Below are 24,190 nucleotides of genomic sequence, written 5' to 3' on the forward strand. Positions count from 1 at the left end.
AGCGGCTGGCCTTAACCCTTGTAATGACGGGGGAAAGTTTCAGAGAACTGGGCGAGGTCATCGGCCTAAGGCTCACGGGGCCAGACGTGAAAAGCGACTTTTATTTTCATGCACCATAAATTGCAAAACCGGAATGGAAATGGGACGCCTGGGGGGCCCCGTGGCTGAGCGTCTCGCTAGGCTCAGGTCCTGATCCCCGGGGTCCTGGGACCCAGTCCCGCGTAGGGCTCCCATGGGTGCCTGCCTCTCTCGGGAATAAACAAAATCTCTCAAAAACAACAAAAAAAGATACAAAAACAAAACAAACCCCCAAGCCCAGAGCCCGCGGAGGACCCGGCGAGGCAGGGGCGCCGGCCCGCTAGGAAGACTTGGAGGCCTCCCCGCCCGCCCGCCGACCGGGCCGCTCGTCTGCTCTTTCAGGGTAGGGGGGGGCCGGGCAGATCGCGGCTCCCAGGCATCCCGCAAAGTAGGCGGGTCACCTCAGGGGCGACCTTTACCCGCTCAAAAATTCGTCTCACATTAGCAGTGAGGATTCGGGCGTCACCCCGAATCGTTATTTTCCTTACTCATAAGTTTAAGGCATAAAGAGCTACACGTGTTACTCGCTGGGTAATGAATCCCCTTCTCATTAGCCCTACGGTGAGTAGCAGAGCGACCGTTAAACCAAGAGCCCAGGCCCTTCGCAGTTCGTCTCATTCACTTATTTAATTTTTTATATCACTCTCCATTTTATTTCTTCGCTGGGGAGAACCGGGAACCGTAGGTACTCGGAGCCCCCCCGTATGCAGATAAGCAGCTGGCGTCGCAAAGGCTCACGGGGAGCTCCCCGCCCCTTCCGGTTCTTGTCTTGGTTTGAGCTGTCGCGAGAGTTCGTCGGCCGGACGCCGGAAGCGGCTCGTTGCTCCGTAGCGGCCGAAGGGGCGGGCTCCAGGGCTGGGGGAGTCTCAGCTGCTCGCGGTTCGCTCGGCGGCGCAAGATGGCGGACATCTCCCTGGACGAGCTCATCCGGAAGCGCGGGGCTGCGACGAAGGGGCGGTGAGCGGCCCTTTCTCCCTCCGGTGCTCAGGGCCCGTGGCCTAGCGGGGCTCGGGGCGGGGGAGGGAGCGGCCCGGGAGCGAAGCGCAGCGCCGTGTGCGCCCGCCCCCTGCCGCAGCCGCGCTCCTCATTGGCCCGGCCCCGCCGCCTCCGCGGGCCCGGCCGCCGGGCGGTCCACACTGGCTGGGAGCGCCGTCGCTCCGGGGAGGCCGGGGGGGCCGGGGCGGCCGGGGCGGGGGGAGGGGGGAGGGCTCGCGGGGTCTCCCGGGGCCGCCCGGTCCGCCCGCGGGGGAGACTGGCCCTGGGCGCCGCGCTGCTCCTCGGTCTCCGCGCCGCCTTGGGGTTAGGACGGCCGAAGTTTAGCGGGGAAGTGACCCGCCCAGGCTCCGCCGATCTGCTGCCGGCGAGGCTGCGACCCAGACCTCAGCTCGCAGGCCCTGCGCGCGCTCCCCGGCTCCGCCGCCCCCGTTAACCCCCGCCTCGCCCGTGCGGCGGTTCACGTCCCCCGAGCGCTTTCGTGCAACCACCGTCCCGTTTTGCCCCCTTTCGCAGCCGTACCGGCCCCGTACCGTATTCGTATTTCTCCCGTTTTGCAGATGACGAGCTTGAGGCCGGGAGACGTAGAGGGACTTAACCCGAGGCCACGAAGAGTTCGTCCCCCTGAAAGTTGGGGGGCTGCGTGCCTTTTAGGAGCTGGCTGAGTTGGCCTCGGGCTTGGGCAAGAAAAAAAAACAAAACAAAACAGGTGGGCCCGGAGGTTAGAGCTTCTTGATGGTTGTCGGAGAAGACTGTTGTGGCTCCGAGTGCGGAGATGATTTGCGATGAGGTGCCCGGAAGTTGCTCCGGACCCTTAAACGTGGTCCGTCATTTCCAGCCTTTAATGAGCTCCAGCTCTCACCTGTTTGAAGTGGGACTGCGGCCAGCAGTTCTCCAGCATACGTGCGGTAGTTCACATGTCCTTGTAAACTGCCTGTAAAAATGTTAGACACGGTCTTCTCGGATCGGAAGTCATTCACTGAGCAGATGCTTGTTAATACCTCCCGCCTGCGGTGGTTAGAAAGTAGATCCTCTCCTTGGCTAACAAGTGCATCCCCACCGCCCCCAGCCCCCTGCACACATCCACTGCACCTGCCGCCACCGCGTACGTAGTTCACCAGCCAGCTATGCACCTGGCTTCTGGTTCATAACAGGCACACAGGAACCGTTAATTTGCTCAGCTGTTCTCTGAGTAGCTCTCTCCTAGGTCTTCCCGCTGGTAACTGGTGTGGAATTGGTGCTCGGTCCTCTGGCCACTTCTAAGACTGAGTTTCATCAGTTTGATGGACAGTTGCTGAATGAACCAACTACCCAGGACGTGCCCTTTCTGCAGTCACCCCCCTCTGTTCCTGACTGCAGACGGTCTGTACTGTCTGTTGGGTCTGTACTTTGTTGGCTCCGATGTGTGCAGAGTCTGGTGTTGGGCATTCGGTTGAGGATCCGTGGGATGACCGAGCACTGAGCCACCAGGCCGACCTGGTGCCCTGGTGGGCCTGTTGTTGGGTTCTGTGCCACCCTGGCAAGATGACTTCAGAGCTGGGACGTTTCCTCATTTGTAGTAATGGTTTCTGGCAGGTTGTTGAGAAGATTAGGTATGAAAATATAAAAATGTACATTTTAAAGTTTGCACCAAAAAAAAAAAAGTTTGCACCAGGTAGTAAGTGTTCAGCAAATGATAGCAATTATTGTGGATCTTCCCTTTAAAGGAGGAGAAGCCCAACCCCTCCCCCTGATGGGGAACATTAGGTTAGTGTTGAAGCCCTAGAGTCAAACTAAGATTTCGATTCCCTTCTCTCACTTTCCACGTGATCTTAGGTTACTTAACCATTCCATATCTCTCTTATTTATAAGATACAGATATTTATTAGGTGATTGCTAATGTAAAGTAGTTTGAAAGTATCTGATGGTTTTAAGTGTTCAATTAATGTTAGCTCTAATCATCATTACTGAAGGCTTTTAAATAAAGTAACTTTCCAGTTTTGTGTAAGAATATGTGAGAATATTACTCTGCTCTTACACAATGATTGGATTGGGAGATTGTGCAGAGACTAGAGCTGTCTACATGCTAGTTTGGCCTACATGCTGTATTTGGATTAAACCTGGTAGAAACTTCAGTTTTGGGCGCCTGAGTGTCTCAGCATCTGCCTTAGGCTCAGGGTATGATCTGGAGTCCTGGGATCAAGTCCCGAGTCAGGATCCCTATGGGGAGCCTGCTTCTCCCTCTTCCTGTGTCTCTGCCTCTTTGTGTCTCTCGTGAATGAATAAATCTTTTAAAAACTTTTTTTTTGTTTGTTTTTGTTTTTGTTTTTTTACCTTGCAAAGCCAGTGAACTACATCTAGGGCATCCCTGTCAAAAACTGAAAGGTCTCAGCTAATGGCAGTGAACAAATGTCGTTTCCTTCAGTAACTATATTGTCTTACATGCTTCCTGGAAGAATTCTTCCTTCCTGGGAACTGTGGGATGGCATTGCATGGAGGTCCCAGGAAAAACTTTGTGCTTGATAATTTAAGTAGAGCCAGTGATTATCTCTTCCTCTTAGTGGAAATAGCACAAGAACCTGTAGAAGTGTAGGGACGCCTGGGTGGCTCAATGGTTGAGCATCTGCCTTCAGCTCAGGGTCCCAGGATCAAGTCCCACATTAGTCTCCCCTCTACCTATGTCTCTGCCTTTCTCTCTGTGTCTCTCATGAATTTAAAAAAAAAAAAAAAAAGAAGGAAAGGAAAGAATGAACCTGTGGAAGTGTAAATAACGTGTTTCCCCACAGGTCATGGAATGTGCTTGTTCTTTAGTGCATCCATTCTGTTTTGTGTTCATCACACCTTGTAAGCCTAGAAAGGGGTCATTACCATTATTACCAGGGTCCTGAATTAATCTTATCAAAAGATTTCCCTGGGGCAGCCTGGGTGGCTCAGCAGTTTAGCACCATCTTCAGCCCAGGGCCTGATCCTGGAGACCCAGGATCGAGTCCCACATCCGGCTCCCTGCATGGAGCCTGCTTCTCCCTCTGCCTGTGTCCCTGCCCCCTGCCCCCTCTCTGTGTCTCTCATGAATAAGTAATACAGTCTTAAAAAAAAAAAAAAAAAAAGATTTCCCTGATTAACCTGCAAATAAAGAGTTTTGTGTGATACTTCACTCAGCCATGGTGAGGCGCTGTCCCTCACCATGCACAGCTTGACTTTGTTGACTTTGGTTGCCCAAGACCTATGGAGGAGTCTCCCCTGGACAGCTCACGGCACCAACTGCAATGCGGGCCTGTTCTTGTTGGTGTTTTCCTTAAAACATGAGCGTGCTGCTGCTGGTCAAGTTTGCAGAGTCGCCCACCCTGGTTTGATTAGTTTAGCTCTTGGAAGATAATTGTCCACTGCCACCTTCTGGTTAGAGAATGTTCATGAAAGGCGGCAGGCCGTTGTAGTGGAAAGGTTGGGCATGTGCTGCCCTGAGCAGCTCTGGCCCAGATGCCCTGCCTGGGTAGTTCTTGGAGCCGTGGAGAAGGAGGTCGGTCAGCTTTTCAGTTCAGGCCAGGGCTCTGGTCCTAATACTTATTGCTTGTTTGCTTGTTGAAATAAGATAAAAGAAATGTAGACCTAAAACAAAGGGGAGGAAAATTAGTTATTATGTAACATGGAGGGGAAGAAATAGATTTAAGGGACGCCTGGTAGCTCAGCAATTGAGCATCTGTCTGCCTTCGCTCAGGGCGTGATCCCAGAGTCCTGGGATCAAGTCCTGCATCGAGCTCCTTGCGAGGAGCCTGCTTCTCCCTCTGCCGGTGTCCCTGCCTCTTTCTCTCTCTGTGTCTCTCTCCTGAATAAAAAAAGTAGAAATCTTAAAAAAAAAAAAAAAAAAGGATCTAAAACAAAACATTTGCACAAGACTTTCTTGGAGGGTAAGGGGATGCTATCCTGTTTCTCTGTGTCTGCAAAGCGCCTAATTCAGGATTGATTCTCCATAACAGAACTAAACCGTGTTTTCTCCATGTAAAGGTGACCTCAGGACACACAATTCTAACCCAGAGACCCTATGCATTAAAATCCACCTTCTACTAATAAACCAGGGTTCCCCTTTATGGGCCTGGATCCTTTGGTCTGGACATCTGTCCAGAGCCAGCTCTGGTCGGGGTGTGGCAGAAAGCACTGAGGTTCCAGTGGGGACATTGGCCCTGTCACCCCCAGCGCCCTTCCCAGAACCCCATGGAGTACCTAGTAGGGCCCTGGAACCAGGGTGGGTGCATTGTTTCAGTGTGGCAGGGTGGGGCAGGCCAGAGCCTTGCTCCAAACCTCCCCCACCCTTCTCCCAAACATTTACTGAGGCCCAAAGTGCAGAATGTGTTTCAGGAACATCAGATAGTGTACAGTGGGAGGTGAGGCTGCAGGTAGGAGCTGGGGCCAGTCCAGAGGCTCTGCTGAGGGGCTGGGCTTTGTTAGGAAGCCCTCCGCAGTTCTTGGAACAGGAGGGTAACACCATGGACTCTGTGTTTTGGAGACCCACTCCTAGCAGGAGTGTTTATTTGAAAAATTCCTGATGACTAATGCCTGCCTTGTACCCAGCACTGCTGCCTGCTGGGATGAATAGCCGTCTTTTCATGCAAGAGGAGGAGCAGTGATTATAAAAAGCCTGAACACTGAAGCCCCGAAAGCTGTTCATGAAAGGAGTTGAAAGAACTGGTGTAACCAGGGAACTGAATGCCATGAATTGAGGGGAAGTAACTTAACTCACGCTCCTCCATCCCCAGCCACGTCCCCTCCCTCTCCCAGATGGACCTGTTGTACTGTTCAGAGAGATTCAAAAGACCAGCACAAGGCATCTCGGTGATCTTTCTTGCCACACAAGCGGTCTGGTGTGTGGGTCCCGACTGAGCACACTGGGCCATCCCAAGTGTTTGCGCTCACCCTCTGGTTACTGGAGTGTGTGCTGTGGCCCTGGACGTGACTGGAGTCCTAAGCTCTTCCTTAGCCTGGGGACAGTATGCCTCATTAACTCTTCAAGTTCTGGTCTTTTTTTTTTTTTTTTAAGATTTTATCATTTATTTGAGACAGAGACAACACATGAGCAGGATCAGGGGCAAAGGGAGAGGGAGAAACAGGCTCCTATTGAGCAGGGAGCCCAATGTGGGGCTTGATCCCAGGACCTGGAGATCATGATCTGAGCCAAAGGCAGATGCTCAACCGACTAAGCCACCCAGGCGCCTCTCAAGTTCTGGTCTTTATTTTTGACTCATGCTTCATTTTTGGTGCTCTAACTAGTTTCAGGGAAGTCCAGTGCATCCTTCAGCGGGACCCTGTCATCTGTGAATAACAACCGCATTCTCTCAGGGAGAGAAAGGAGAAAGAGAAAGGAGAATGTCTGGGGTCCCTGTAGGGTCCCTGGCACTTGGTGGGCTCTCAGGACCAGAAAGTTCTTCGAGCCTTTTTTTCATCTGCCTGGTACAGGGTTGACCCAGGCGAGAAGATGCAGGGTGTACCCCTAAGAGGCTCCTGGTCCTGCAGGAGGTGTGGGCTTGGAAACAGATCCTCCTGATTCAGCACAGTAAGTGCCTCAGCTGCATTGTGTCCAGGGCTCCACTGCCCCAAGGAGGGTGCCTCGGGCTGTGGAAGCTGGTAGGGGATAAGTGAGGGAATGCTCTTGAGGGCAGGAGGCACCCCAGCAGAGCTGCGAGAGCCAGGAGGCTGCAAGCTCTGGGCTATAGTAGGCGTCGTTCACATGACCTCTTCCTGAGCACACTGGGCCGGGTCTAAGCCTTCTCACCGCCGTACAGATGTCTAGTTTGTGGCGTCCCCAGAGCCTTCCTCTTACAGCAGGAGTGCTTCTCACCGTACTCTTTTTGGTGACTTGATTTCCCAACCCAAGGCCTCTGGCTTCAGAGAGGTCCCATGCGTAGTAGATGAACAGTTTTATCTGGAGTGCTTTCTGCCAATGCTGGTTTCATCTGGATCTGGACAGTAAATGTTGATCAAAATCTTTCCCTATTTTATGAGTAGGAGGCCTTCAGTAGTAACTTCTGGTCTGAACTGATAGCCTGTTGCTTTTCTTTGATGGGCATCAATAACAGATGTAGGGAGCTGGAAACATTAAAAAAAACAAACCAGTGGGATTACCTCACCTGTCAGTGGGTCCTGGGGGGTAGGGCTTGATTAGGAAGTTTGTGTGCCTTCCATAAATTCCAGGGGCCCCTCAAGTAGCTCTGGGTTTCAGCACAACCACAAAGCATAGCCCCACCATCGCCAAGGCCTTTCAGACCATGAAACTGAGGGCGGACACTCCAGGGGTGGGCGGGTGCTGTCTGCCACACGCTCCTATTTCTCTCTCCCTGATTGGGGCCTCTCTAAACACTCCATTCCTTTTGGCCTTGCTTCCCTCCCTCCTTTCTTTACAGGAGAAAATAGGACAGGGACCAATAAGCAGGGCCTCTCACCCTCACCTAATCTGACTTTCCCTCTCTCTTCCGCCTGGTTCTTGTGTGGACCCACTGGAAAGTATTTAAGTCCTAAAGTAATTTGCCATTTTTCAAAGAAAAACGGTATGTGCATCACTGCCTTGGGCAGTTTTCTGGCATACTGGAGGCAGCAGGTGTTTCCACTGGTCTAAGGATAATAAGATGGAGGTCACATTTGCCTGTGCTGGTACCTTGGGTATGCTCCAGCTGTCAGCACAGGAGCCCGTGGGCAGTCTCCTCCAGTCGGTTGGGGAAGGGTGAGGCAGTAGGAACACTCACTGACTGGCCTGCTGTGTAGGAGGCCTCCCAGGAGAGCTGGACACAATTGTGGGAAACTGTATAGGAACCTGTTTGTTGGGATCCCTGGGTGGCGCAGCGGTTTGGTGCCTGCCTTTGGCCCAGGGCGCGATCCTGGAGACCCGGGATCGGATCCCACGTCGGGCTCCCGGTGCATGGAGCCTGCTTCTCCCTCTGCCTCTCTCTCTCTCTCTCTGTGACTATCATGAATAAATAAATAAAATCTTTAAAAAAAAAAAAAAAAAAAAAAAAAAAGGAACCTGTTTGTTTGGTGGGGTTTTGCCTTCTAACACCAGGTGGGAGATGGTGAACACTGCCATAATCCAGGGTCACTGATGGAGTCAAAGATGCAGAGGCCCAGGCCTTCACCCAGCTTTTGGATTCGGTGGGATCTGGACAGCTGTGTTTTTAAGTAATTCCACAGGAGTTTCTAATGCTCAGCCAGGGTGCAACACCACTTACAAAGCGCTGGGCCCTGAAACAGAATGAGCCCCATTCTCCCCCTCCCAGTCCAGTGGGGAAGAGAAAACAAGCAGATGTGTTCTAGGCATAAAGGAGGGTTGTCCTCAAAGAATCAGAGAGGGAGGGTTTCCCAAAGAGGAGGTGTTGCCTTGGGAGCTGGAAGTCCTGGGCGGGGCACCTGCTGCCTGAGTAGTGGTGACGGTGGCTGAAGTAGAGAGGCCTCGTGGTGTGGTGGGCAGGTGGAGTGAGGTAGCCACCGGCAGACCCCAGGAAGGACTTCAAGGGTTGTACTTGGAAGTGTCTTCGCCTTCCTGACAAGCCACTGAACGGCCAGTGGAGGAACCCCCAAGGAAATGGGGCCTGTTTAATGGAGTTTAGTTCATTTCCAATCTTAACGGTTTCTGAATTTGACGTTCTTGTTCCTAAGTGTGATAAATGCATATTTGGCCTTGTCCCTGGTTCCTGGCATGTAGTTCCTAAAACTCTAGGGAGTTTCCTGAGTTACAAGGGTGGTAGGAGCACCTTCTGTTCTAATGAGGTGATGGTTGATGGGCCCCTGGCTAGCTACAGGATGGGGGCTAGTTGCCAGAAAGACCTAGGCATGATTAGTTAGAACTTGGAGCCCTACCTCACTCCCCTCTAGGGAAGGGCGGGGGCTGGAGATTGAGTTAGTCTCCATTGGCCAATGATACAGTCAACCTTGCTTACATAATGGAACCTCCATAAAAATCCCTACACAGTGGAATTTGGGGAGCTTCTGGGTTGGCGAACATGTCTGTGTGCTTGGAGGGTGGTACACCCAAAGTGGACATGGAAACTCCACATCCCTTCCCATATACTTTATATGTCTCTTCTATTTGGCTGTTTCTGAATTGTATCATTTATAATTAATAATAGTAAACTGCTTTTGCTGTGTTCTGTGAGCCATTCTAGCAAATTCTCAGACTTGAGGTGGGGGTGTGGGTCCCCTCACCTCTACCTGGTCTGTCCAAGTGTGAAAAGCCCAGGATTTGGGACTGGCATCTGAAGTGAGGGCATTTTCATGGGACTGAGCCCCTAACCTAGGGGGTGTGCCCTGACTCTGGGTAGGTAGTGTCAGAACTGAATTGTAGGACACCTGGTTGGTGTCTAGAGAGTTCAAGAACGGTTGAAGTGAGGAAAACACCCACATATTTGGTGTCACAGTGTTGTGAATGGAAACAGTTTGGACAGTGGCTCTTTTTCTTTTCTACCAAGTCTTTGTGTCTTCAGTCTGTTACGGAGCTAGCTCCTGCTCCCAGCCCAGGAGGGCATCGGCCAGCACCGGAGGCCTGGGTTTGCCAGGGGCAGGCTTGGGGACCCTTTGTTAATTGTTGCCTCTCCAAGTTGTTCAGTCCACATCACCGGGTACTGAGGGGGGTGACTGGGAGCATGGCTGTGGAAGAGCTTTGGAAATTGAAGGTTAGGGTATTTGGGGGATATGCTTTTTTTTTTTTTTTCCCCTTGTGGCTAGCATCATTTGGAGGTTACTGTCCCTGATGTTATCTCAGAGCACCTGATCTAGGGAGCAAAACAATCTTACCTAAGTGATAGAAACCACTAGGCCCTTCTTCCTAATTTTATTTGCAAGGCAAAGTGAAAAGCTGTAAACTAGGAAAGAAGTTGCAATATAAGTTTGTTTCAGAGAGTGACCTGATTTCTGGTTTCTCCAGGAGCTCCCCTGCCCCCCATTCCCAGTATTACAAGGGCTCAACTTCCTTCGGATCGGCTACCATCGATAACCCAGATCCGCTTCATATTGCAATTTTTTGCTTGCAGTCTCAATGCCAGACCAGGAGTCGGAGGTGTTCGATCTCGTGTTGGGATCCAGCAGGGCCTTCTTGGCCAGCCAGCACGCACAGCCACCTTCCAGCAGAGGTTTGATGCCCGGCAGAAGATTGGCCTCTCAGACGCCCGGCTCAAGCTGGGAGTCCAGGATGCCCGGGAAAAGCTTTTGCAGAAAGATGCTCGGTTCCGGATCAAAGGGAAAGTGCAAGACGCCCGAGAGATGCTAAACTCCCGCAAGCAACAGGTCACGGTGCCCCAGAAGCCCCGGCAGGTGGCCGATGCCCGGGAGAAGATCAGCTTGAAGCGGAGTTCCCCAGCCACCTTCCTGAGCCCACCCATCGGGACAGTGACCCCTGCCCTGAAGCTCACCAAAACCATCCAGGTAAGTGGCTCTTGCCATGTATTCCTGGGGAGCCAGCAACAACCGCAGATTCAGGCAGGGATTGGGGGCCAGGAGAGTTTGGGCAAAATGACAGTTCTCCCAAGGGTTTATATAGTAACCATATGGAGGAGAGGAGGCAAGGTTTTCATCTAGTTTTGTGGAGAAGAAAGGGGACTCCAGGAAAAGTCAGTGACTTTCTCCAGTGAGTTAGTGAGGGAGGGAAAAGAGGGGAGAAGATGGAACACTTGTGGGGCGTGTGTTGTGCGGCCAGCACTTAACACATAGAACTTTATTTCTCTCTCACTGTGACTCTGGGATCATTACCACAGTTTTATAAAAGAAGACTCTTGGTCTCAGAGATGAGAATCATTGTGCAGTAGGAGTACCAGGGTAGGAGCCTAGTCAGACCTGGCTCCCCATCCAGTGCCCTGGCCACTTGCACAGCTGCCAAAGGGAATGAAGACAATATTTCGTCTTCATAGCAACTCTGGTAACAGGAACAGCAGCAGCTGCGAACATGTATTGAGCCAGGCTCATGGAGCAAGACCATTAGGCTTTCTGTGACTCCTGCTTCAGGCATGAGGCACTCTGGAGGGCTTTTCCCACAGACCACAACTGAGTGCCACCATATTTCAAGTTCAGTGATTCCTTACTCCTGCAGAACAGACGTGGACCCCATGGGAAAAATTATGGTCTCTGTGTGTTTCTAGGTTCCACAGCAGAAAGCCATGGCACCACTCCACACCCATCCTGCTGGAATGAGGATCAATGTGGTCAATAACCACCCAGCCAAACAGGTGAGAGAGTGGGCACGCACCTACATGTGCATGAGTGTGTTGTGTACTGTGTAGGTGTACACGTGCATAGGTTCTGGAGACCTCTGCTGGGCGGATTAACTGACCTTAGCCCAAGGTTTCTGGTGTGAAGAATTAGAGGAACTACATTTGGTTTTTTGCAATTTCTGAGTTTTATTTATTTTTATTTTTTCAAAGATTTATTTATTTCAAAGAAAGTGAGTGGAGTAGGGGCAGAGGGGGAGAGAGTGTGAGAGAGAGAGAACTCAAGAAGACTCTCACCAAGCACAGGAGCCCATTGACTCTGAGCTAAAAGCAAGAGTCAGACACACCTACTGAGCCACCCAGGCGCCCCTGCAATTTATGAGTTTAAAAAAAATACCGGGGATCCCGGGGAGGCCCAGCAGTTTAGCTCCTGCCTTCAGCCCAGGGCATGATCCTGGGTTCCCGGGATTGAGTCCCACATTGGGCTCCCTGTGTGGGGTCTGCTGCTCCTTCTGCCTGTGTCTCTGCCTCTCTCTCTGTGTCTCTCTCTCTCTGTCTCTCATGAATAAATAAATAAAATCTTTTTTAAAAAAATACCTCTTACAATAGGGAGGAGGTGAGTATGTAAGAGGCAGAGAGGCAAACTGGAAGTCTTCTACTTTTTATTATTAAAATAGTATGTGCCAAAAAAAAAAAAAGAAAGAAAGAAAGAAAAGCTCAATATGTGCTTAATATAGAACATTAGTAAAATCGAGAAAGTAAAAAGGAAAAAAGAATTCTTGTGCTCCTTCTCTCCAAAGCCAGCTGCTGTTGAAATGCTGCCCTGGCTCCTTCCTGGGTTTTTGGTTTTTTAAGTGTCATTATTGTTGAGTTAATGCCTACTTGTAGTTGTGTGTGTATTATTATCCAATTTTGTGTCCTTCTGTTTTCACTGTATAGCTCAAGCACTTCTGTGATTCACATTCACTGTAAACATTTTTAATAACTGCATAAACCATTGAATTGATGTTCCAGTTTTTAAAAGCCATTCTCCTATAATTTTCACTGTTAGAAACCCTGCGAATATCTTTGTGGCTAAAGCTTTTTCTAGAGTTTGGATTTATTTCTGTAGGCCAGACTGCCTAGGATGGACTTTCTAAACCCAGGATTGTAAACACCTGTTTTAAGGTTTTTCTAGGTGTTGCCCACTTGTGGGAAGGTAATTCTTATGAACCTGGAGGTTGCAGCACTTTTGTTAGGCCCTTGTGGGTGGAGAGCCGGCCTGTCAGGCTTTGACTCCCAGGCCAGTATCCCCCGGTTCTTTCCCGCCACCCACTTCTCCCTCCACCAACCAGCTCCACATAGTTTGCTGTTCTTGCTCCAAATGTCCTTTGAGAGCCTAAGGCCACATTAGCTTTCTTTTTGTTTTTAATGTTATTCCTTTTTTTTTTTTTTAAGATTTTATTTTATTTTATTCATGTGAGACACAGAAGCAGAGACCTAGAGAGAGAATCAGGCTCTTCTCATGGAGCCCAGTGCGGGACTTGATCCCAGGACCCGGCGTCCTGCCCTGAGCCAAAGGCAGATGCTCAACCGCTGAGCTACCCCAAGCGTCCCAGCTTTTTCTTTTTTCTTTCTTTTAGAATTTATATGATTTGGAGGAAGATGATGACTCTGTAGCTCCCATTCCTAGTAAACAGATGAAATTTGCAGCCTCAAGCAGCTTTCTCCACCACGTGGTAAGGCATTTTATGTTTTTGCTGCACTCACCATGTGTATCTGGTCAGGTGGATGGGAGAGGTGGTGGAGAGTACGGCCTTTCAGTTCACAAGTCTGCGTTTGTTTCATGAGATTTTCAGAGTTGGCACTAATCTAATCCCTGGTTTTATAAATACTGAGACCAGGGCATCCAGTGCTATGTCCAAGGTGCCACAGCTAGCCTGTGGGTAGCCTGTCGCGTCCTGAGGCTGCTAGCTGCAGCCTCCACTTGCTGCTGGAGACACTTCAGGGGCAATGGGAGATGCCAGAGGAGGGGATCCTGTTTCCTCTCCTCTGGCAGGAAATTCTGCATGTTCCCCTTCCCTCCGTGGTCAGCAGCTCTGGGCCAGTAGTCCTATTTTTCAGGAGAGGGAGCAGGCACGGGGGGGGGGGGGGGGTGAAATATGCTCAGAATCTCCCAGCTTACAGATAGTGGATCTGAGTCAATCCAGCTCATGCCGTCTGCCTCCCTGGCCGCATCTGTCATACTCCACTGGCTGTCAATATTCAGAAAGCAGCTTGAGAAATGTGGGGTCCAGCGTGAGAAGGACATTTCATTTGATTCAGAGAAGCTAGTGAATCACCCCTGCCCCACACTCTGCCTCTCTGGCTGCTGCATCCCTTCCTTCTTCCAGAGTCAGTACCTGGCAAGTTCTGTCTTAAGTCAGCAAGGCCACCTGCTACTTTTGCCTCAGACATCTTTTGCCTCTGACACATTAATCTCAAGGAGTTTCCTGGTTTACATTTCCAAGGGACCACATCCCCAGTTAGGGGCAGCAGGAGAAGGAGGAACTGTTTCTTTTTTCTTTTTTTTTAAGATTTATTTATTTATTCATGAGAGACACAGATTGAGAGGAGAGGCAGAGACATAGGCAGAGGGAGAAACAGGCTTCTCGTAGGGAGCCCGATGCGGGACTCAATCCCAGATCCGGAGATCACGACCTGAGCCAAAGGCAGGCGCCCAACCGCTGAGCTACCCAGGCGTCCCGAAGAACTGTTTCTGCTGGTCTGCACATGTTGTCTCTGCCAGCATGTCCTTCACAGTCTGGGAGCTGATGAGGCCAGGGCTGTGCATGGTGCTTCTGTGTGGCAGAAATGGGGGCCAAGAAGCTGGGAGTCTGCCTTTCTGAAAAGTGGGTTCTTGTGCCTGGCCAGCTCAGAACTGATGATTATTAGCCCATTGTGATAGAAGCATATGCTTCTGTCATATCTGAGAATGAACTTTAAGCTTTTGGCCTTCTGATTAGTCCCAGATTGTAGGGGTTTCATAAAATCTAAATGGTATGGGTAGACCTGTGGCTCCAGGCCAGACCTGCGTGGAAGTTTCTCACGAAGGGCTTCATGCACTGGAGAGTGACTTTTTTTTTTTTTTTTTGGAGAGTGACTTCTATAAACATGTTGGGCAGACTGCATATCTCCCCTCCCGCCTCTTCCTTGGGGGAAGTCACTGGTGGCTTTTTTGGCTCCAAATCTCTAATGGAATTGGGGAGTTTGGAAGCCTTGGGGGTGGCGGTTGCCAGCCACATAGGGCTTCTCTCTTGCCTTCTCTAGCTTTTCAGATTCTTGTCCGCCTCTTTGTTTAGGCCGGGCTGAGCAGTTCCAAGTTCTCCATGTCCAAGGCCCTCCCTCTCACCAAAGTGGTTCAGAATGATGCTTACACAGCTCCTGCCCTCCCCTCCTCTGTTCGGACAAAAGCCTTGACCAGCATGTCTCGGACACTAGTGAACAAGGAGGAGTCCCCCAAAGAGCTGCCGCCTGCTGAGGTGAGGTGAAGGTGAAGGAGAAGAAGTGACTGCATCCATTGAGAGTCAGCCTGTGCTGGGTGGGCAGTGTATCATGTGTACTCTGTGGAGTCCTCACAGCACCTCCGGGAGGTGCGCATTACCACCGCCATTTTACAAATGAGTGCGCCAAGACTCAGTGACCACTGCCCTCAAATGCTTCTGGGCCAGTGGGGGAAACAGCTGCAGATAGAGCAGTTTTGGTGATAGAACAGAGGTCTGCCCAGAGAAGAGCAGCTGGGAGTACTGAAGAAGGAGCATTTGATTCTACGGGGCAGGTCGGAAAGGCTTTAAGGAGAAAGTGTCACCTGAGTTGGATGGGTCTTGAAATGTGATTGGCATTCCATGCAGAGGTTCAGAGGCATAGTGGTGGGGCATGATTGTGACAGGCTCTCTAGGAGGCTTTTCTCTGGGCCTTCTGGTCACTGGCCGGAAGTGCATGCTGCTGCTGAACCCACAGCTATTGTCTGATTCTGGGAACTGTCTCCTCTGGCAGCCTGTCCTCAGCCCCTTGGAAGGCACCAAGATGACTGTAAACAATCTGCACCCTCGAGTCACCGAAGAAGACATTGTGGTGAGTACTATGTCCTGCCAGAACTTTAGATTCAAACCACTTCTGTGTCAAGGGACCCCAAGACCACCCCCAGGTTCACTCTCTAAGACTCACAGGACTCCTCATAGAATCATGTCAGGGCTAAGGCTTATTACAGGATACAGCAAAATCAGCAAAGGGAAAGGTTTATGGAGCAGAGGCTGGGGGAATCTAGGTGCAACTTTCTGGATTCCTCCTGAATCGAGTCACACGGAACGTATTTTATTCCCCCAGCAACGAGCTGTGACGCATGAAACCAGGGAGCTCGTTACAGACTCAGTGCCCAGGGTTTTTACCAGGAACCCATCGCGTAGGCATCCTTTGCCCATGCTGCATACCAGCATTCCAGACTGCCAGGAGGAAAAGCAGGTGTTCAGCATAAACCACATTTGCACAGTTTATACTCAGTGAGCCACTCTTATCAATTAGGGTGGTGGGAGCTTTCCCCAATTCCAGGTTCCCAGCCACCAGCCAAGATCCAGCCTTGGAAGCAGGTCTTTTAAAAGATAGCAGTCAGGCTGGCTGTGTTAACTGTTCTTTGCAGCTTCTAAACCAGGGCCAGGGCATTGTGCTGAATGGGTCTTGACTGGGATCCTCTAGTCCCATGGCTTACAGCCCCATTGTTCTTATTTTCCTGTGGGTCTCTGGAACTTCTGCCTCCTCTAGGGGTTTTCATGATTCCAAAGTAAAAGCAGTGAGACAGATTGGTGTTATCTGGTGATTGGCCCTTCTGGATTGGCCTGGTCTGTTCTGTCCTGCCCTTACCCTGAGCCTGGTAAGGATGTAGCCAGGACTTCTCTTCCACCTTGTTTTTGTTTTTTAAATAACACTCTTAGTTTAAAAATCTACATACCCTTTTAACTCGGAGCTGTTGAATCATAGAAGAAATGCAGCTGCACTCCAGCCTCTCTCTGAACTGAGTTTCAAGTTCTTTAACAGCCCATAATGGCCACCACGTTTGACGTTTCAGGTTTTAACTATGAAACACGAGTGCTGTGTGATAGCTTTGAGAAGTAAGCAGGCTCACCAGGAAATGGTACACACAATGGAAATTGTAGCCTCCTTTGTCTAATACTTGGCAAATTAATAGAGAATTAAAACAAAGTTTTTTCCTGATTATAAAAGTAGTAGTAGCTACTGTTTATTGAGCACTTATTATGTGGCAGGTAATTTGTATGCAAGATCTTTGAAAATACAGAGTAGTGAGAACTGACCACCATTCAGAGTGGACACCAGTAATAGCCACTGTCCCTTCTTTACCTATGTGGATAATGTTTAGAGAATAGTAGTAATAAAATTGGTATCACACTTAGTATTCAGTTCCATACCTTGGTTTTGGTATTTAACATTTTCACTTTATCACAAAACAGATTGTTTCAGTGACCTTCTCAGAAACCATTCTGTCCTCATAACAACCTGGTGAAGGGAGTCACAAAAGAAGAAATGGCATGGGTTGCTAGTCAGCCTTTGTGATCCATCTCCTCATTGTCTTCCTTCTCTGGCCTTACCTCCTGCCCTGGAAAACAAGGCAGGGGTGGGGAGGTTATCAGGGGACATGAGGATGATAGTCACACACATGTACAGAGAGCACTGCACTAAAAAATGACTTTTCAGCAACCCTGGGAGGAAGGTGAAACCATTCCTTTTCTTTTTTTTTTTTTTTTTTTTTTTTTCCCCAGAAGAGAAAACTCATGGTCAGGGAAGTTAAATAACTTGCAGATTCCCTGGTGGCATATTTACCACTGCCTTTGATGAGCTACACGTTCCTTTGCATGACAGGGCCCACAGAGAAATTCTCTGTTTTCCTTGTTGAGAAAGTGGGTACCAAAGCAGGAAGACTTTGGGGGTGCCTGGCTGAAGGACACAGGGACTTCAAGGCTTATAAGCCCAGACCCGTGTCCTACTGCCAGCTCAGTTTGCTCCCTCATCTGGTCCCACTTGGAGAGGCCTGTGGATGTCCCAAGGATACTGCCCAGACCGGCACCTCCCCAAATCCTGGGCGCTGAGCATGTTCAGCTGGAGTGTAGCCACCAGTCTACCCAGAGCCCTCTCTGAGTGTGTAGATGGCAGGCAGGCAGGGTAATGGTTCCAGATTCTTCTACAGCCCTCACCCATCTTATTCTTTGCAGGAGCTTTTCTGTGTGTGTGGAGCCCTCAAAAGGGCTCGGCTGGTCCATCCTGGGGTAGCAGAGGTGGTCTTTGTGAAGAAGGATGATGCCATTACTGCATATAAGAAGTATAACAACAGGTGTTTGGATGGTAAGTCAAGGAGAAACCAGCCACTTCACCTTCCCGCTGCCCACGGCTCACTACCCGGCATTAGGCCTTCTGAGCAAGCTTTCCTCTGAGATGAATGGAAGGACTCCTGATGCATTCCTCCCTCTGGGGTTTCCCTTGCACAAAGAGCACACACAGATGTGCAGTCCCCTGAGCTGCCGGCTTTACAGGACCTTGGGTTTTCACCCAGTCCTAGGACTTCAGTTTAGTGAGCAGAGAACACCATTTCTCCATGGGTGGTTCTCTTAGAGGTGTTGCTGGGGAAGCCAAAAGTCCTAGCCGTCTCCTTCCAGATGTTGGTCTCATTATTTCTGGGCCAGTTTCCTCAAAGGCCTGAAGCCTTGTCTAACTGTTAGCACCTGGGTGAGCTCTGCTCCTGGGGAGCAAGCTACTGATTTTACTGAGCTCAGAGTCACATTATTTATCTCAGGATAGCCTGTGGAGAGAAACTGCTGTGTCCCTTTTGTCCACTGGTTAGTTCTTTCAGTGTTTATTGAGTACACTTGTGGACCGGGGACCTGTGCTAGAGATGCAGAGACTAATGTAACACAGAGTTTTGATTTGCATTTCCCTGTTGGTGAATGATGTTGAGTATCTTTTCCTGTGCATATTCACCATTTGTATATCTTGGAGGAATGTCTATTCAGACTATTTGCCCACATTTTTTTTTTTTTTAAGATTTATTTATTTATTAGGGAGAGTGAGCACACAGAGGGGGAGGGAGAAATAGATTCCCCACTGAGCCGGGAGCCTGAAGCAGGGCTCAATCCCAGAACCCTGGGATCACGACCCAAGCCAAAGGCAGACACTTAACCAACTGAGCCACCTAGGCACCCCAATATTTGCCCACCTTTTGAGTTTAAAAAAATTATTTTTGGGGTCCCTGGGTGGTGCAGCGGTTTGGCGCCTGCCTTTGGCCCAGGGCGCAATCCTGGAGACCCGGGATCGAATCCCACGTGGGGCTCCCGGTGCATGGAGCCTGCTTCTCCCTCTGCCTGTGTCTCTGCCTCTCTCTCTCTCTGTGACTATCATAAATAAATAAAAATTTTAAAAAATAAATTAAAATTATTTTTAAGAATTTTTTTTTTTTTTTTTTAAGATTTTAGTTATTTGTTCATGAGAGACAGAGAGAGGCAGAGTCACAGGCAGAGGGAGAAGCAGGCTCCATGCAGGGAGCCCGACACAGGACTCGATTCCGGGTCCCCAGGATCACGCCCTGGGCTGAAGGTGGCGCTAAACTATTGGGCCACCAGGGCTGCCTTAAGAATTCTTTATACTTAATTCATCTCTTATCAGATAACTGATTTGCCAGTATTTTCTCATTCTGTTATCTTTTCCCTCTTTTTGATCTATGCATTTACAGCTATTCATTTTTCTCTAAGCAGTGCTTTAGCTGCATCCCATGGATTTTAGTATGTTGTGTCTTTATTTTCATTCATCTCAAAGTATTTTCTGAATTCCCTTGTGATTTCTTCTTTGACCTGTTGATTATTTAGAACTGTTTAATTTCCATGTTTTTGTGAATTTGCCAAATTTCCTTCTGTTCCATTAGTGTTTAAAGAAAATATGTATTTTGCTGCTGGTAGGTATCTGTGAGGTCTAGTTTATAATGTTCGAATCTTCTGTTTCCTTGTTGGTCTTCTGACTGGCTCTTCTTGCCATTACTGAAAGCGAAGTATTGAAATCATCAACTGTTTACTTTTTTGCTTTGTGTGTTTCAGGGTCTGATGTTAGTTGCATATGGTTATATACGTATATGTTAGTTGTATGTATGTTTATAATTGCTTTTTTCCTGGATTGGCCCTTTTATCATTACAAAATGACCCTCTTTTTCTCAGGGCCCCTGGGTGACTCAGTTAAGCATCTGACTCTTGGTTTTGGCTCAGGACATGATCTCAAGGTCAGGGGTCAAGTTCATTGGGCTCTGAGCTTTTCGTGGAGTTGGCTTATGATTCTTTCTCCCTCTTCCTTCCTCCTGCCCCTCTCTACTCACCTGTGTGCATAACACATGCTCTCTCTCAAATAAATAAAATCTTATAAAACAAAATAATGACCCTCTTTGTCTCTATGTAACTTTTTTTTAAGTGTTTTGTCTTATATTAGTATAGTTACTTCAGCTTTCTTGGGGCTGCTGTTTGGGTGATAAATCTTTTTTCATCCTTTTACTTTCAACCATTTTATATCTTTGAATCTAAGGTGTGTCTCCTATAGATAGCATATTGTTGGATCTATCTTTTCTTTAATCTAGTTTGACCATCTCTGCCTTTTGGATTATTTAATCCATTCCCATGTAATGTAGCACTTACTTTTTTTTTTTTTTTTGCATGACATGAATATTTTCTAGCATGACATTTTAGGCCCTTGAAAGATTTTTTTCACTATATGTTTTGAGTCACTACTGTAACGGCTGCTCCAGGGTTCACAGTGTATGTTGTAGTTTACCAGAATCTCTTTCAGATAAATACTAATTTAATTCCAGAGAGGTAGTAGAAGTGTTCCCCTCTATGGTTCTATCCCTCTCCCTCCCTCTTGTGTGCTGCGGTTGCTATGCTTCTCACATGCTGTGTAGAGGAGCAGTGCGGTTTTGGAGCAGTTAATCCTTCACGGACAAAGTGGAAGTCTGTACATTTGCTTTTGAAGTCTTTTTTTACTTAGTTTCACCACATAAACATTTTCCTTTACTACTTCACAAATGGGTTTAGAGAGAGTTCTCCCTTCAGCTCTCACCTCCTGCTCAAAGCGAGGTCTGTTACCACGTCCTCTTTTGTGGGGACCTCATGCCCTGGGATCCCCAAAGCCTGGCACCCCTGTCTCCCGTCGTGGAGCCAGAGCTGCCAGAGTAGGGTGTTGATCCTTGGTGATGGAGTGGGCAGCTCTTGTCCTTTCGTCTTGCAGAGCTCTTTCCTTGTTGGTTTTTCAGGGCAACCAATGAAATGCAACCTTCACATGAATGGCAACGTTATCACCTCAGACCAGCCCATCCTGCTGTAAGTCCTGAAGGTGCTGGGGACCGGGCGGAGCTCTTCTCCAGGTTTATGCTGTGTGGTTGGCTCTTGATCCTGCAGGGATCGTGCCTGCAGCACCGCTTCCCTCTCCATTTCTTCTGCGCTGTGGGCGGACGGGCGTCGGGCTGCTGAACTTTGTACAGAGTGGTGGTCATTTTCGCGGGGGATGGACCCCACGCTCAGCTTTATGATGTAGAAAGTCCTGTGACGGAGGTGGGAGAGCAGCCAGCTGTGTGTACCGTCCCAGTGAATGGAAAACCACCTCATGGGCTCTGATGGAGGTGGTGCACAGTGCCAGCCCTTGTTTTAGGACACGCGCCTACGCATACGTGCCTGACCCAGGACTGGGGGGTTTTGAGGCTGAGATGCATAAACTATAGATTGGCAGGACATCATTTTATAGACAAGGAGACAAAACCTCAGGAAGATATTAGACTTGCCACGGTGGGAGGGGCAGGCCGAGTTTGAAATTTAGAAAAGCCAGAATTTGAACCTCAGATATTGAATTGTGTGATTTGGACAAGTTTGTTAAGCTATGGTGCAAGAATAAGTTGTATTCTGGAAAATAGGGGTTTTATGACCTAATACGTTTGGGAGCCATTGGGCTAAACAGCAAAGTTGACTTCTTTACTTTAAGACTTCTCAAAATACATAATTCGCTGATGTGTAAGTGACTGTCTCTGAAGGGCCTGCAGCATTTCTTAAAACCCCAGATCACAACAGGCTGCATTTCAATTTTGTCATCAGCAAATCCAAAAATGATAGATTTGCTATAGAATGTAATGAGATCAAGGAGTACAGAGCACAGAAAGCATTCTGTTCAGCACCTAACTTTCCTAACAAACTTAGTAAACAGTGAGTTCCCTCCCCATCTGAGGGAAAACTGACAAGGATTTTGACTCTTCTCTGCTCTCCACAGACGGCTGAGTGACAGCCCCTCAGTGAAAAAGGAGAGCGAGCTGCCTCGCAGGGTGAACTCCACTGCCTCCTCTAACCCTCCTGCCGAAGTGGACCCCGACACCATTCTGAAAGCGCTCTTCAAGTCTTCGGGGGCCTCTGTGACTACGCAGCCCACAGAATTCAAAATCAAACTTTGAGCAGGGGAGTGAGGCAGCCAGAAGCGGGGGCAGAGGAGGGTGGCTCTGTTTCCTAAAGCAAAGCTTGTGACCAATGGGCCGTCGGACTGGAAGGCCCTGAGCGTGGGAAGGGCCGCCAGGGGTAGAGAGCTTCCTCACTGGACGGGACCCACCTCTCTGTTTTGTGTCCTACCCTGTGCTCTTCTGTACGTTAACATTTCCTGTAGTCTGTGTCTTCTCCCTCCACCTCCTCACCAAGGTAGGCTCGTGTTGCCCAGAGCATCCCTCCCCCCTAATCTCAGTCCCAAGCAGATTTCTTGTCTGAAAATGGTACCCTCAGTTCTCTGGCTGGCTTTTTGGGGGCCCCATGGAATGCAGGGCTGAGGCCTCTGTGAAGGACACTTTTCTCTGGGAGGTGAAGAGCTGCCTCCCCTTTCTCTTTTTTTAAACTTTTAAACGAAGTAGGGAATGGGAGCCCCTGCCCTCCTAGGGGAAGCCAGGTCAGTGTGAGAGCTGTGCCGCTCACCTACCTGGTCATTGCAGGTGGCCTGGGTGGGGATCAGGCCACAGCCCTCTTGTCCTCTCGCCACAACTGGCTCTAGACAGTGTGGTCTGGGCACACATGGCAAGGGCAGCGTGGGGCTGCCGCTCTGCTGGGAAGAGCATCCCTGGCTGCCAGGTTATCTGAGAAGGCCTGGGCCATCTCTGGTGTCTCAGTCAGCTCTCACATTCACGTTTCCCTCTCCCTGGGTTCTGCTGTGTGCCCTAGCCCAGCTCTCAACCTCTGGGTCTCAGTACCAGGAGGGGCGTGCACCATCAGCCCCCCAGTTCTCACCTGGCATGGCGCTCCTCAAATGCCAACTCTCCGCTAGTTGATTTTTTTTTTTTTTTTTTAAACTCTGCCTATTCTGTGACTCTGAGGGCCTGTGGGATTATTTGAATGGGAGATGTTGACTTCCTCCCTCTTTGTTTCTGGCCTCGTGCCTATAGGACAATAGGAATGCTGAGAGAGGCACAGATCCAACTGCCACCAAGGGGTGCTGTTCCCAGTGTTGTGACTGACACATCCATCCTTGACCAGAGGGGTCTTGCCCTGCCTTGGGAGCAAAGTGCGCAGGGAGTGCTGGGTGGTAGGGAGGGAGTGGAGAGAGCAGAGCCGACCTCCCAGGTGAGCTGCTAGGCTCTCCCCTCATAATGGTTCCAGGTGTTTGGGCAGAACTGTAGCCACCACGGGTGGCCCCTGCATACCAGACTGCTTGGCTCCACTGCCCTCAGGCTCCTGCCACGTTGTTGGGACTGCGGAAGGAATCCAGGCTGGCAGAGCCGGAGTGAGTTGGGCAGCAGGCTCGGGGATCTCTACCGAAGCAGCAGCAAGCACTGTGAAAGGCAGAAGTCTAGGAAATAGAGGGGACCTGAGACACAGCCTTTTATGGCCTGCTTGAGGCCAGTCCAGGGAAGACACATCTGGAAACTCATGTTTCAGAGTTCTGTTTAAGCAGGAAAGACCCAGGCTTTGAACACCGCCCAGTCCTCAAGGTCTGCGGTTGCTCAGGCTTTGGAAAGTTGCTCAGTCCATGGAAAGTACCTGATGGTGCTCCACCTTCTGGTTCTTTAAAGAATGCTGCTTTTGTTCCCTTGTTCCCTTTCCCCCTTTGGGTGCAAACTTACTTCTCAGCAGCCGGAAAACATTCCTCCTACACCTTCCCCTTCTTCTTCCACAAGAACACCCACAAGGCAGTAGGACCTGGTTTTTCAGGTACTAGGGACAGTTGGATCACTGCTTGGACTCTGCTTCAAGTAGGGATGGTGAATATCCTCCTGCCTGCATGGCTTTACCCTCCCCTCTCCCCCACCTGTCCCGCCCCGTCCCCCAGCCCTGTGCCAGGCTGCTCTGGCTATCACAGAGTTCACTGAGCCCAGCTGCAACCCTCTGGCCATCCAGACCCTGTCCTCTGCATAGCCATATGGTACATTGCAGGGTGGAGCCTGTTTGCCTGCCCTGCTCTACAGGGTGTCATCATGGAAAATGGAAGAGAAGGTGGTGGGCCAATCCTCGTGTCCCTCTTCACCTCCCACCCCTCCAGGTTCCTCGTGTGTATCTCTTGTTCAAAAGGAGAGGAAGAGACATGAAGGGATGGAGGAGACTATATGTTACTTACCCATTTCTGAATAAATATTTGTTATTCCTACCTTTGAGCTGCTCTTTCTTAAAGGATTCTGAGTAGCTTTATGGGACTCGGCACTAGAAAACAGGAATTTGCCTCTGCTTTACTGCTTACCAGCTATGACCCTGAGGCATTTGCTCACAGGGCTTGCTGAACCCCGGTCCCCACAGCTGAGGATGTGAGCATTGATGTCTGTGAAGTACCTGGCACAGTAACTTAGTACGTTCTGGGCCTCAGTAGCCTCACTGGGTATTAAGTATGGTCCGCTCCAGCATAGAATTAGGTCTGTTCGTGAGGAACAGGAGAGCCTGAATGTTGCCCTGGTTTGA

General features: G+C 49.7%; 1 protein-coding gene, 1 long non-coding RNA gene and 1 other non-coding gene across 5 annotated transcripts; 1 reads left to right on the plus strand and 2 right to left on the minus strand.

The window, feature by feature from the left end:
• Nucleotides 1–281: 281 nt before the first annotated feature.
• Nucleotides 282–2,708, minus strand: LOC112666581 (uncharacterized). Of its 2 annotated transcripts, XR_004802829.2 has the most exons (3): nucleotides 2,164–2,603; nucleotides 1,605–2,005; nucleotides 282–1,019 (listed from the first exon to the last, which is right to left on the minus strand). It is a non-coding gene; the product is annotated as an uncharacterized LOC112666581 (long non-coding RNA). The 2 variants fall into 2 exon arrangements; XR_004802828.2 differs by having other exon boundaries at nucleotides 1,605–2,708.
• On the minus strand, nucleotides 434–583 carry LOC112675743 (U12 minor spliceosomal RNA). Its single transcript, XR_003146042.1, has one exon. It is a non-coding gene; the product is annotated as a U12 minor spliceosomal RNA (small nuclear RNA).
• Nucleotides 901–23,885, plus strand: POLDIP3 (DNA polymerase delta interacting protein 3). 2 transcript variants are annotated; one of them, XM_025457696.3, is made up of 9 exons: nucleotides 901–1,035; nucleotides 10,059–10,449; nucleotides 11,160–11,246; nucleotides 12,851–12,946; nucleotides 14,549–14,728; nucleotides 15,243–15,320; nucleotides 17,468–17,597; nucleotides 20,536–20,602; nucleotides 21,540–23,885. In XM_025457696.3, exons 1-9 carry the CDS (start codon nucleotides 977–979, stop codon nucleotides 21,715–21,717), a joined length of 1,266 nt encoding a protein of 421 aa, XP_025313481.1. In that variant the 5' UTR covers nucleotides 901–976; the 3' UTR covers nucleotides 21,718–23,885. The 2 variants fall into 2 exon arrangements, with proteins under 2 accessions (XP_025313481.1, XP_025313489.1); XM_025457704.3 differs by lacking the exon at nucleotides 12,851–12,946.
• The last annotated feature ends 305 nt before the right edge of the window (nucleotides 23,886–24,190 follow it).

The sequence above is a fragment of the Canis lupus genome, chromosome 10 (assembly GCF_003254725.2).
Source record: "Canis lupus dingo isolate Sandy chromosome 10, ASM325472v2, whole genome shotgun sequence".
Lineage (NCBI taxonomy): Eukaryota > Metazoa > Chordata > Mammalia > Carnivora > Canidae > Canis > Canis lupus.

What these genes read in the sequence shown, in the direction of transcription:
- POLDIP3 (XM_025457696.3), top strand. Translation starts at nt 977, where the DNA reads ATGGCGGACATCTCCCTGGACGAGCTCATCCGGAAGCGCGGGGCTGCG. An exon ending in GGGGCTGCGACGAAGGGGCG is followed by an intron (nt 1,036 to 10,058) that starts GTGAGCGGCCCT and finishes TTTTGCTTGCAG; the next exon opens with TCTCAATGCCAGACCAGGAG. An exon ending in AAGAGCTGCCGCCTGCTGAG is followed by an intron (nt 14,729 to 15,242) that starts GTGAGGTGAAGG and finishes CTCCTCTGGCAG; the next exon opens with CCTGTCCTCAGCCCCTTGGA.